A 12,790-nucleotide genomic window follows, 5' to 3' on the forward strand; every position below is an offset into this window, starting at 1 on the left:
AGGACAGTATGATATCTTGAATATCGTTTTCTTCACTATGTACAGAAACGTCTGATTTGAATGAACAATTTCAACTTTAACCTACATTGTTAAAAACGTGGCCCGTACGGGGATCGAACCCGCGACCTTGGCGTTATTAGCACCACGCTCTAACCAACTGAGCTAACCGGCCCAAAATTGACTTATATAGGTCAAACAAAATATCTTGACTTTACTTTCAGGAGGTGGTGGAGGGAAGTCTTCCATGTCCATGCTTTCTGCTCTTCACTTGAACAAATCCTACGAACACCAATATGAAGGGGATCAACTATGCTGCCACATATTCCTAAAAGAAAAGGACAAATGTAACAGAAAAGCAAAACTGTCAGCTTGATACACACAGTATTTTCAAATTAATTCAGCAAAGAAGTTTCCATACATCATGAGCTCAGCACATCTGCCTCGGAAAATGCAAGCAACAAGTGCACAAAAGCCTCATCGCACTTGTTATGTTACTTAATGAAAGCGACACGCAGCAGAGGAGCATGGCCGTGTGGTCACAGTCTGGTACCTTTTGTGTCAACATCAGAATCTGAAGCAAAGCTAATTCAGACAAATGGAGGAGTGAATGAAAACAAAAGAGGCTCTTATGGTGCTGAGGGAATGTTCACAATAACACGTGTTTAAGGGTGCAATACACTCTCATATGCTAATTGTGGCCATTTTTTAACCTCATGGGTATAAACATGCTTGGCTACTATTGAAATGGTTAGGTTACACCCTGTGGACTGACCACCACTATCTAAACAAGAGTTGTGCTTCAAGTGAAGACATCCAATGCAGTCAAATTAAGATAAGACTATCAGAGATACTTAAATCAAATAATTACCCTTTCATCTTTCACCATGTTGGATTATGGAAAAGGCTACTTTGTGCCACAAAAACATGTTGATGCAAACCAGAACTTTAACATTTTATCATGAACATAGATTTTACCATTATTATAGATGTACTCTATTGGCAGATTTAGGTTTGAAGAGGATCTTTGCCACATTTTGACTCAATAGCATCCGGTCTTTTTAGGCTCAGGGAAATGTCATTAACATGCTGAGGCAGGAGGAGACCTTTGGACCTGCATGGACACGAGAGGCATTGCATTCCTCTACTACACAGGCTTTGTTTGGTGATGTACAATTTGTATCCACAGGTGACAGTTTCTGTCAAATGTCTCCATGAGAAAAAAGCTCAACTATTTCCAGACTTCTTCAGCTTGCTAATATCCACACGAACAGATTACAGAGTCATGACATCATTCTGTAGCATAAAGCAGCCATTATTGTGGTATGTAGACCCGTATTCCATCCATACAGCCTCAGTTTAATTCGAGCCACAACAGAAGTTCACAGTTGGTTTATTTCTGACTGAGACAAATCTACAACCCTAAAGTGCAGCAAACAAGAATGATAAGTCATTCTGAGACTCAAAGCTTGTTTTGTCTACAAACAATGTGAAATCCTCTGGCCCTTTGTCCTCTGTCCCACTCGTGTGGGCAAAATGCCAGAACAGAGGATGTGAACATACAGGGCCAGTGTCCACTGAGATACAGTGCAGCCAACACATAATGCTGGCACAACCAGAGACAGGTAGAGTAAACGTTGCCAGAGGAGATATTAGTGTTCACAATAGAAAGGAATTCAAAGAGACAGACAGGAGCAGCTACAATGTCATTATACAACTGACGATGAAGCCATGTTTGGGAGCAGACAGAGAAAAGTGATATAAAAGTATGAACCAAAAAGGTAGCATTGTGAAACACATGGTAGGCACATTTTGGAGCAAGAACTAACAGCCTAGCCCTGACAGGAGCGTCAGTGGGTGACTCATCCCAGCTGATGCATTGTTTGAGATTTAGGACAGCAGGAAAAGGAAGGGAGTAGAAAAGCAGTAATAAATTCAGGTGTGCACATCTTGGCAGAAAGGCAAATAAGAAAAAAAAAATAGCACTGGTAAAAGAAAAATGACTCTGATTCTCAATTTTCTGAGGTTTGTATTCTTTAGTAATATCCATTTAGAACTTAGGTGCTGTCCTCTGGTCTTGGCTCAGCCTTTGATTATCTTGTTGCACATGAAGCAGACAGCCTGACAGACTATTGATTTAAAATCTGGTCCTGAATTCCTTCATTTTTCCAATGATTACTCCAATGAGATGCTTCTTTTACTTGCTTACGGAAGAAACTAAACGCGCTCTCCCAAAAATTAAATCCCACCACATTTGCCACCTGTCTCACCCTGTGAGGATGACCAACTCAACAAAAGCCCTCCTTGCACTGGTGGCCTGTGTCACCGGCCTGCCACTGGGGCAGCACGGTAAACAGCAACACGTGTAACACATCTGCCTTACAAACCCTTACCAAGAGGGCAGGAAAAGTCCCATCAATTCATTCACAATCACTCTGCTTATCTGGTAAATGTTTAATTAAAAAGGTGCTGTATTACAGTCTAATCTCAGAGCAATGACTGAGGACAGAGAAAAGAGACTAGAAAGGTAAAGTCATCCCTGTAGTTGATGACAGGCTCAGCTGAGCATGTCATTACATGCTTAGAAGGCTGAGCTGTGTTATGCAGACAGGAAAGAAGTCATCTGGAGTCTTTAAAGCAGCCATTTTGCTCACCTGTGTATTCCTAATAACGTACACGTGCCATTTATGTTCACAAAAAGAGAGAAAAACACTGCAGCGGTTTACTGACAGGGTGGTGTGGAAACTGAAAAGTTCTTACTGATTTATTTAAATCAAAAGAAGATTTCCTTGGATTATTAGAGTTATGTATGTTTTCCAGCTAAATCATCCCAACATCAAATAACAAGGAGGTTTGCACTTTAGCTATGCTTTAAATCATAGAGGACTTGTAAGTTTTCAACACCAGCAATCACAGATCTGTCAAATCATAATTGTGTGTGTGGTGCCAAGAACTATTCAGCATCAAATGCCCTGGCCTGGAAAGAGGTTTTGATTCTTCTGTTGAGTTTTCTGGTGCACACTTACTGACAAGTGGCATTCCACACATAAGCTGGAGGTCGTAAACAAAAGCCTGGAGGAGAGGGTGGTGTGTGAGAGAGGGAGACTTGTGGACTGCTGTGATCATCCGTCTTTGACTTTTGCTGCACTTTAGGTGGCTGTTTTATTTGGCAGTATGTCCTTGTGCCAGGATTACAGTAATCATGCCTCGACCAAAAACAGAAGATCCCAGGCCTACAAAGAATGATGAACGGGCTTGACAAAGTACTGTAATGTATTTGTGGGGAGGACAGGACAGAGCCCTGCAGCATACTGAAAAGGAGAAGAGGCACCTCTCTCAAGCTTCTTCATGATAAGAATTTAAAAGCTGCAAGTGTGTAGTTTATGCCAAATAAATGAAGATTGTTTAACTGTTAAATCTGTATGGCTGCTTGTGCTGCATTTGTGGCTTTATAAGCTTTGTAGATTACACAAGATCTGTGATGAATATGGCAATCAAAACCCCATTGCTGGGATAACCAAAAACCCACTTCTGTCAACTAAGCTAAGCAGCCTTAACAACTCAGTGCTGTTTTTCCTCGACTTGTGAAGAGCATGGTGAAAAGTGATGTGCACCAGCTGATTGTTCAGCCATAAATCTAAAAAAAAAAAGCAATGGGTCTCATACAAATCAACCCAGTACGCAATGTCTGAGCCAAGCAGCCTTGACAACACACCACACTAATGCACGCCACCCACCCTGACCTCAAACTGGGTGGGGGAAGCTTACAAGCAGGCACAAGATAGCTGACTCTTTCAAAAATGTTTACTCTGGGAAAATGAAGGCATATATGACCAGTTTCAATTAAATACCAATATCAGTGGTTTGTAAGAAATTCACATCAATACTGAGGCCCACACGGCTGATTATTTGATTTCAGACAGTACATTTGGTACAGAAGGGGCAAATTATTATATAATGTCATTCCTGATATTACAGTACATAGAATTAGATTATAACAACATCACACCCTTAATTACATCCCTACAAAAAACAGCACTTTAATAGATATTTTCACAATACAACCTCAATGTTGCTTTATTAGCACTGGCCTCAATTTTGGTAGTAGAATCTGTTAATTAACAAAATAAGCAAAATACCGCCGTAGACCTTCCCGTTTAGGAATCACCAGACAGTAAGGAAGACTACAACTGCAAATTATTTCAAATGTGGTGTCCACATGAAAGCAGCGACTGCACAGTCTTGGCTGTCACTCCTAACTGTTCTCCACCCAGCCAGTGAGCCGCACTAAAGCTTTCAGAGCCTGACATGTCATCAGTAGAACACTATTTAGTGTGTGGTGAGCGGTGGATAAGTGGCCACTCCAAAGATCTTTTGTTTACTAGCTGGATCTGAAGAAAATTTAATATGAAAAGAGCGACTGGTCAAATGAACTGCAGAACTCTTGTTTGTCAGAGTACCCGTCTTTGCACCGACTTCGAAAGGGTGGAGAAAGTTTCTGAAGCGAAGACTGCTCTTGACTTCTGGGTTAATTCACATTCAGGCAGGTATGGATGTGGTTTATATAGTCCTCATCTACAGCCCTTGTTCAGAGAACATAGTGCTAAAATATGCATTAACATGAGCAGATAAGATGTTTTGGTGCTGTGTGAGCTATGGTGCCTTCCATAAAGTATCTTACTGTGATGTTGGGTCAGCTCTGGGTCTAAATTTAAACACGCTCCCAGCTGCTTAAAAAGTGTGTGGTATGTGATTTTTCACATCCACCTGCAGAAGGGCTGTGGGTTTTACTTTCCCAGCTGTTGCTGAACTATTTTGCTAATCCATGTCTTTTCTCAGTGGATCATTGGCCCAGTGGTGGGTGGATGGTGACTCCATAACAGCCTTTCTAAAAATGAATGGTATGCTCCTCTGTTGAGCTGCTATGTACTCTAGCATCCAAGGTTTGGTCATGGTAAACAGACGGCATTTTAATGAGTCACTATTGCCAAAGTAGAGGTTTTGTATGGTCACATTTACTTTACAAATTGGCAATGTCTGATACTGAAAAGAAACCATCTAAAAAAGCATCAGGACTGTCGATACAGAGAATAGGAGAGTGACACATAAAAATGTTGTGTCTACCTGATACCGTACACTGATAAGTTCAGTGAATTTGAGCATTAAAAAAAACAAACAAAAATAAAAAAAACAGTCAGTGCTCCCTGGACAGCCTTCTTCGGCATTTATTACAGGGAGAAAGGTATAAAGAATTTGCATTTGCAGCTAGGCCACCATGCATATTTGCAAAACAAATTACCAGCAAAGACCTTTGTGTACATGCATGAGTGTGTGACCCTTGAAGTTCTCCCACTCACCATTGTACAGGCAGAGTGAACAGGGCATGCATGTCACTAGACAAGACAAATGAAGATGAAAGAACTCTTTGTATTTTAGGCCACCTTTTGGAGGTTTACAAAAGCTTAACAGTTTCCTGAAGACCCTTGCTATTCAGGAAAGGCAACTAATAAAGGAAAACCGTTTCATTAAATGATGGTTTTACTACCTGTTAAGGCTGATCTTCCAGCTGACTGAAGCTGTGGAGTGCTCTCACTGAGGAATGCTATGCATGACTACTTGAATTTGTATTTGTAGCTGCAGCTCAGGAAGACTTGCTGATTTTAGTTTAGTGTAAAGTCCACATGAGTTCACATATTTTCCACTGCATGTTTATTAAATCACGAATGTAGTTCATATGTTAAATTAAGCTGCAAACTTTGCAAGCTCATAACTCACTTCTGAAATCTTGAAAGGCTACTTTTAGTGTACAACTGCATTCTTGAAGAGGTTGGTTGGTCATGAAATAATCATGGGCTTAATACTAAGACATTAATCACAATGTTATGAGACAAATCAAAGCAAGCTGTCGAAATATGTTTGACCAGTTATGTTAATCCAATACCGTGGAAAAGTTTAAGCAGAAACACCCTCCTTTTACAATGTCTCGTTTAGTGATAAAGACACTTCTTAACATGAAAGCATGGACAAATTTGTGACCAATTTGTATAATGTGTTGTGGCAGGTAGCTGACAGTGTTGGCAACATTGCAATGTTAGCTGAGGCGCCACGTTACAACAATCTCCCAATACACTGCTTAAAAATATAAAAATACACTTAAGTTACTTTTTTTGCACAGAAAAAAAAATATTTTACATTTAACTCTTTGTTGAAGCTCACTTAAATGACCGTTTAACATAACAGATATGTTTTTAAACTTTGTTAAAAACTTAGACAAATGTCCCAACTCACCATTTTATGACTTTCCCGTAGATAAGTTACCTCATCCCTCCGCAGCAGTACCGTGTAATTGTTAAACGTAACACAATTATGCCTTCAATTTAACTCTCGACACATCAAAACACATTCACTTTTCTCCCTTCTTACTTGGATCTCTTCGGTGTAAGCAGACTCCATCCATGAAAACGCTTTACCTCCTTTGAGAAGCTGATTGGCCAAGGGGTGCACAACAGCAAGCTATGATTGGCTCAACGGCACGTCAATCATAATTCCAACTTCTTCTCCGATAGGATGGATCGGCGGACCGAGAAGTTCCAACAATTTGCCCACGTGACATGTGAGGCGTGCCCACTTTGACACAGCTGTCCGGAGATGATGTTGAAACAATTTTCGGCATTATAATTAAAAAACATATGTATATATTCTTTTCGGATAAATAATTGTTTTTTCCTTCTCACACCTTCTTTAAATAAAGTCAATAAAGAAGCTGAACAACTCATTTTGAGCTTTGTCAGGTTTGTTTTCTAGGAAAAAGGGGGCACACTTAAGCGACAAACTGAATTATTTTCTACCAGTGTAAAACCTTCAAACGTTGATTAACAGTTTAAACTTTGAAACCAGTTAGCTACAAATTTCTCCATGATATAAAAGTTAAGCCAGTTACACTTCTTTTACCTCTCAAAATATTACAGTTTGTCCTATAAAAATGTATATTTCTTACCGATATTTTCACACAAACATTGTGTCATCGATGTCGTAATATAGATTTGCCTATAACATAACCTTGTTGATGGAGCAGGGCGGATACATTGGTTAAATGTATTAAATTCCTAAATGTATAGTCATGGCGGTGGGGAAAAAAACGAAATAATTGCTCTTATACTGCCACCTAGAGGCAGATGGTGTATGGTTCAGTCTTAATTATTGAACAAAACCAAAGAAGACAATGCAGTTGACCCATTTTCCAAATTTCAAAGGCTTGATTTTTCTCAACTCCTCTCCTCGAGTCTCCTCACATCCCTCCTGATGAGTTGTGAGCAGGGGAGGCCAAACACAAAGACAGAAGAGGCAGTAAGCATTTGTTTAAATGAGATCCGAGCTGTCATTTTACACAGACACAGGTTGAATGTGATGTCTGGCTCTGCTGCATGACCTCACAGCTGTTGTAAGAATACTCACCGTTTTTCATTATTTCTGTTAGAAGTGTTGTGTTGCTGTCCAGTGTGTACCCTGCCTCTTGCCCAATGACAGCTGGGATAGCCCCCATGTGACCCTAAATTGAATTAAGCTGGTATAGAAAATTGATGGATGGATAAACTTAATGTGGGATGAACCTTTCACATCTCCTTCAGGGTCACATATGCTGAAAATACCTGCCCAAATGATGCATTTGTGCATCCTCTGTTTGCTCCTCTGGCAAGCCTCCCCACCCTTCACTACTAGGAGAAGTAAAATTTGAACAATTTTCAGGTCATAGGCAGGGGGACAGAGGAGAGAGGAGACGATGAAATGGGCCAAGAGTGTGACAAAACCTTTTTTATTTGTAATTCCAGTTATTGCATTTTACAGATATCAAATGGTTTGCTTTAGGCATTGAACTTAATTTAAACCATGATGCTATCTACGTAATAATACAATGAAACATTATCTGACAGAATTGTTAGATTTGAATGTTTAATATTGTTCTGAAAACTTTTACTTTATGGGTGTTTGTGCTAATTTATGTAAACTGAAAAAAATCCACATAAAATTAGGTCAGTCTCGATGAGACACTTCATAGCTGCAACCGAGTGATTATGGGATGTCACTTATGCTTGTATGTCAATAATAAGTAAGTAAGTAATAATGAAAACATGTTTGTTTGCAAGATGACATTTTTTCAGGCCAAACTCAAAGAGGTTTATTTTGCATCGTCAACACTGTGCATTTGAAACCATATTGTGAAAAACTGAATAAAACAAGCTCAGTTCGATACATTAGTAACGCTGTAAAGACAACACACTCAGTAATAAAAGTTACTGTAAAGGATGTGGACTTTAAACACACCCACAGAAGACCCTGTGTGAAAAATCGGAAATATATTAGTTTTCTACATGACACACTTACAAATGAACACCTACTCGAAAATAATTCCTCGAGTTTAGATAATTTTGCTCGTAATACTGAAAAACATCAAGGTCCAAATGTTACTTTGTCGTTGTCCGTCAACATTGCTTCATTTTCATCACATTTCATCTCCATTTTGAACAATAAAGCCTTTGTGAAGGGGACCGTGACTGACCTTTCATCCAAAAATAAAGAAGACGCTGTTGAAGGCCCTTTCTGCGATTAAAGCGATTAAAAATGCTTCCAAAACCACAATGAATTAACTGATCTGTCCAATTAGTATCAAACAGATCCAAAGACTAAGAGGAAGAGGCTGATTCCTTTCATTTAATCCAATTCACCACCAGATGTGTGTGTTCTGTTTGACAAAGGTGGCTTTCTTGGTGTTTCCTCACTACTCAGAGAGGAACTAAACTGATCAACCTTCACTTTCAATAGCAATACTGAAAGCAGCTGTGAGGAAATAAAGAGAGGACATGATTTATGTTTGAATACTGTACATGAGCAGTATTAAGACTCCTACTTTCTTTGCATCACGCTGCTGATTTTTCCTTCTAAAAGCCAAGTTTTTTGATGAGTACGCTGGTTTAACTGAATGACTTTTGAGAGAACTGCTCACATACAGGTTTTCTGTTGTAAAAATACTGAAAAACACTTTCATCTTTTTGCATGAGGGAAATGAAAACTGTCAGAAAATGATAACATCAGATAGAAGGCTATGTTGCCACCCATATTGTGATGACACTGGATGATCATAATTACTCCACTATGAGTACAAAGTGCTCGTGTCTAATAAAATGAAACTTTAAGAAAGACCCATCTTCCCATCATCAAAAGTTACTTAAAAAAACTAAAAACTGCGTACTCAAAAAAGAAAAGTCCTCTGTGATGCTCCTCAGTTGGCATGTTGTTTCATAGAAACCTTAGATTGAGACTCTGTGGTGCCATTTAATGGTGCCGCCTTGTTACCAAAGTTCCAGTCCACAGGGTTTAGCAGCTGCATGGTCTTTTTGTGCGTCCAGATTGGGTTGATGATAACTGTGAGCAAAGCAAGACCAGAGAAGAAGAGGAGGCGCTGAGGCATAGCAAAGTGGCTGTTGATCTCTCCCCAGTGGGTCACCGTCACCCACCACATGTAATAGGTGAGCACCATGCGACAGTGGAACAAGTGGATCATCACCCACTGGTTTCCTTTCCAGAACAGAGTGCGGGCCCAGCCGGCCTGTCGGGAAGGATGGAGAAACACACGTAAAGACGGGAATAAAATCTCAACTTGCAAAATATGTGCAAGTCAAATCTGTAACAAGGAGAAAGTTAAGTTAGACCAACGGTCTTGTTTACTTTAAAATAGAACTTCCTCTTTCAAAGAACACTAAACTCGATCTGTTGACAGTCATAAGAGCCACAAGATCTAAGAGGAACTGATACTTGGTGGCACTAGATGATACGAAAAGGAGAAGGTAAATGTGTGAGATGTAACGAGCATTTAACAGAAGAAGAAATTGCATGTTATATAGATACAGAGACATTACCTTCAGTAACATCCAGGATATACAGGTGAATGGTGTACTCATCTCCAGCAGAAGTGTGACCATTGCCAGAAAGTGGCCCTGGGAATCCCACAGCACCGCCCCAGCAAATCCTGACAGGGCGAAGAAATGGTGCGTCGCCAAGGGTAGGTCAAATGACCGAAATACCACACTGGAAGCATGAAGAGCTACATTCTCGAAAACGAAAAAGCCTGTGGCTGTGAGGATGTGAAACCACGACCAGTCCTCTTGGCCCCTCACCCTGTCTCTGTTTAACGCAGAGTCCTCAGTCAGGGCCCGAAGCCCAGCAACACTGCTCTGGATGCCGAACACTGCTCGGGTGGCTGCAAGGTTCCAGAAAACCTTCTCTTTTGTTAGTAGAGAGTTGTAGGTACGACACAGAGTCACAGACAAGAGGTGGGAGAGGAAGAATATAGCTGTGTAGAAGCCAAAGCCCAAACCAATAAGCTGGAGGCGATAGTCCCATGAAAAGTACTCTGTGCTGAGGTGGGGTGGAGGGCTGGTGTGCTGCTCAGAAGCCATGGCGTGGGAGGGAGGAACTCAACCTTGGCTGGGGAGGCTCAAATGAAGGTAGGAGCTTCAGCTGGTAGATACATGATGTGTGGGTAACCTGCAAAACAGTTACATACTGCTGAAGAAAAGACGCTCCACCGGTCTTCCACTGATACATAACCAGGACTATAATCGGACATTACGTTAACCTTCCTTTATTTAATACGGCCCACTAAGATTCATTTTAAGCTTCCCAACATTTCCTGTGGGTACTCGATAATAAGGAGACACTGTTTAACTGCAAAATTAAACTTTTAGCATCACCTGCTTCCAAAGCACGATGAGTTAGAGTCAAGTTTCAACCGCAACACAAAACAACGACATATGCGACCGAGACAAGCTAACAGAGTAAATTTAGAGACGTTTACTCACCACAAACTTACATTCTTTACATCCTCGTATCCCACCGACGTGTTTCAACTGTTTAACCAAGCTACAACAGGAAATCTCACATCATACGATTCCAATTTGGTCATATGACATCGAAACAGGAAGTCACGCCTCCTTTCAACTTCCGGACATCCCATTGGTCAGCACTGCTCAGGGACAGAATCCAATTGGTTATCTTCCCTGTTTGCCTTAAATTTACAGTTATATACACAAACTGACCACAAAGGAAGTGTCTTATGACAGACAGAACATCTTAAATAAAACAAGGGCCATAAACTGGATTTATGTGCAAATTTAGATATTCACCAAATTCAAGCATTTTTCTTGAGTTTTTCTTTTAAGTTTGTTTTGTGGGCAAAGTGGACTGTATTGTTTAGATTCCACTGCTTTGCTTTTATTTGATGAACAAAACGACTTGGCCCTTTATTATACACACCCTGAAAAAAAACATTTCAACTGCATCGCCCTCATTAATCAGGCGCATGACTGCATTTTTGAGACCAGCGATGTTTGATAAACTTCTCTATAAGAAAAACCCAAGAACTCTGAACAAAAAAACAACAGTAATCATACCAGTATATTAATACATTTGTATGGTTTTCCAGTTCATATTACTTGTATGTGGAAGGAGTTGTGACTTCCCCACAAGTCTGAACTTGTGAAACCGCCTGAATAAGAATTTGAAAATACCAAATAAATTAAAAAAAATGACAAAAATAAATTAATTAGGTAGAAATTAGCACAGTATTTACAAGTATTTTGTGTTGTAAGGAAGATAGAAAGAAAGACAAAAATCTAATACTAGAACAAACCATGCATTACTGTCTTTGCCCAACAGAGGGCAGCATTGTATGGTACATATTTAAGTGTGTACGTGTACGTGTACTTTTGATATCCTGAGGCTATATTTCTTAATAGAAATGACTTAACAGCAGCCTTAACATCAGTTACTAAAAAAGTGTTTAATTTCTTTATATAAATTTCCTGAAAGTGATTAGTAGCTGCAACAACACACATAAGCGATCATGTTTAAATAACAGAAAAAGCGTTTTATTGAGACTATTTCTAATCAACCTACTTCCAAAGGATGAGTGTCTTCCTGACTTTGGTTAGCTTTGATGCAGTACAGTCTACAAGCGCAGCGACTCCCTTTTTTCCCCTTTATGTTATATTTCTCAGTAGTTTGCAAATTTCTGAATGTAACAGACACCCTCATTTGAATCCCATGTATTTGTGTTACTCAAACTTTTATGGGCACTGCAATGTCCTGCAATGCACAGATCACATTTTCATATTGATATATTACATATATGTTTATCCAGCTTTGAACGCTCTTCTCAGCTCAACGTACATTTATAAACACATATAATGTGAAGGTGTATTGCTCATTCCAGTCTTTCCATACCTCTTATCTGGAGGACCCTGGTTGTTCTTAAACATATCAACAGGATAGGGTCAGATTAACTCATGGACAATAAACTTTTGCTTACTCTGACTCTATTACTCTGAGTCTATTTTACTAATACAACATCTGCAATAATGTTACCATTCAGGTCATGTTTTTAGCTTGAAGCCAACACTATTTTAGAATTTGAGTCATTATGTTGTGTTGTCAGCCCAAACACTGGCAATGTTTTAATATTTTATGATAAGGTATTTATAATAAGATTTCTGGATATAATTAGCTCTCACTTTGGGTTCAGGAGGCATAGACAGTGTCTGCCTTTAAGATTAGGCTTAAAACTTTCCTATTTCATTCAGCTTATAGTCTTATTCATGCTGCCGCGGCTGCTGGGGTGGTTCCCTATGATGCTCGGAACACCTCTCCTCATCTCTTTACTCTCCATGTGGAAATATGAGTTTTTTCTGCTTTTTTTGCCTCAGCAGGTAGACCTGGCTTGGGGTTGTGGTGCTTGCTT

General features: G+C 39.8%; 2 protein-coding genes and 1 non-coding gene across 5 annotated transcripts in view; all 3 read right to left on the bottom strand.

Moving 5' to 3' along the window:
- arhgef10 (Rho guanine nucleotide exchange factor (GEF) 10) overlaps nucleotides 1-6,457 on the bottom strand; it is a 42,515-nt gene extending 36,058 nt beyond the window's left edge. For both annotated transcript variants that reach the window (XM_072366144.1, XM_072366143.1), the window contains exons 1-2: nucleotides 6,286-6,457; nucleotides 216-325 (exon numbers count right to left, since the gene is read on the bottom strand). In XM_072366144.1, the coding sequence (XP_072222245.1) occupies nucleotides 216-252 (37 nt within the window). In that variant the 5' untranslated portion in view covers nucleotides 253-325; nucleotides 6,286-6,457. The remainder of the gene's footprint in view (nucleotides 1-215; nucleotides 326-6,285) is intronic.
- Nucleotides 99-172, bottom strand: trnai-aau (transfer RNA isoleucine (anticodon AAU)). The gene has a single exon. It is a non-coding gene; the product is annotated as a tRNA-Ile (tRNA).
- Nucleotides 6,458-7,833: 1,376 nt separating the features above from the next.
- cln8 (CLN8 transmembrane ER and ERGIC protein) lies at nucleotides 7,834-10,953 on the bottom strand. 2 transcript variants are annotated; one of them, XM_072365588.1, is made up of 3 exons: nucleotides 10,865-10,953; nucleotides 9,912-10,539; nucleotides 7,834-9,601 (listed from the first exon to the last, which is right to left on the bottom strand). In XM_072365588.1, the coding sequence occupies exons 2-3, from the start codon at nucleotides 10,449-10,451 to the stop codon at nucleotides 9,275-9,277; spliced, it is 867 nt and encodes a 288-aa protein (XP_072221689.1). In that variant the 5' UTR covers nucleotides 10,452-10,539; nucleotides 10,865-10,953; the 3' UTR covers nucleotides 7,834-9,274. The 2 variants fall into 2 exon arrangements, with proteins under 2 accessions (XP_072221689.1, XP_072221688.1); XM_072365587.1 differs by having other exon boundaries at nucleotides 10,854-10,953.
- Nucleotides 10,954-12,790: the final 1,837 nt, after the last annotated feature.

Source organism: Leuresthes tenuis, unplaced genomic scaffold (assembly GCF_036924035.1).
Source record: "Leuresthes tenuis unplaced genomic scaffold, fLeuTen1.0.hap1 SCAF_15, whole genome shotgun sequence".
Taxonomy (NCBI): Eukaryota; Metazoa; Chordata; class Actinopteri; order Atheriniformes; family Atherinopsidae; genus Leuresthes; species Leuresthes tenuis.

Coding starts and splice junctions, on each gene's coding strand:
- cln8 (XM_072365588.1), bottom strand. CDS start 10,451: ATGGCTTCTGAGCAGCACACCAGCCCTCCACCCCACCTCAGCACAGAG. Junction 9,602..9,911: donor TATCCTGGATGTTACTGAAG/GTAATGTCTCTG, acceptor CCTTCCCGACAG/GCCGGCTGGGCCCGCACTCT.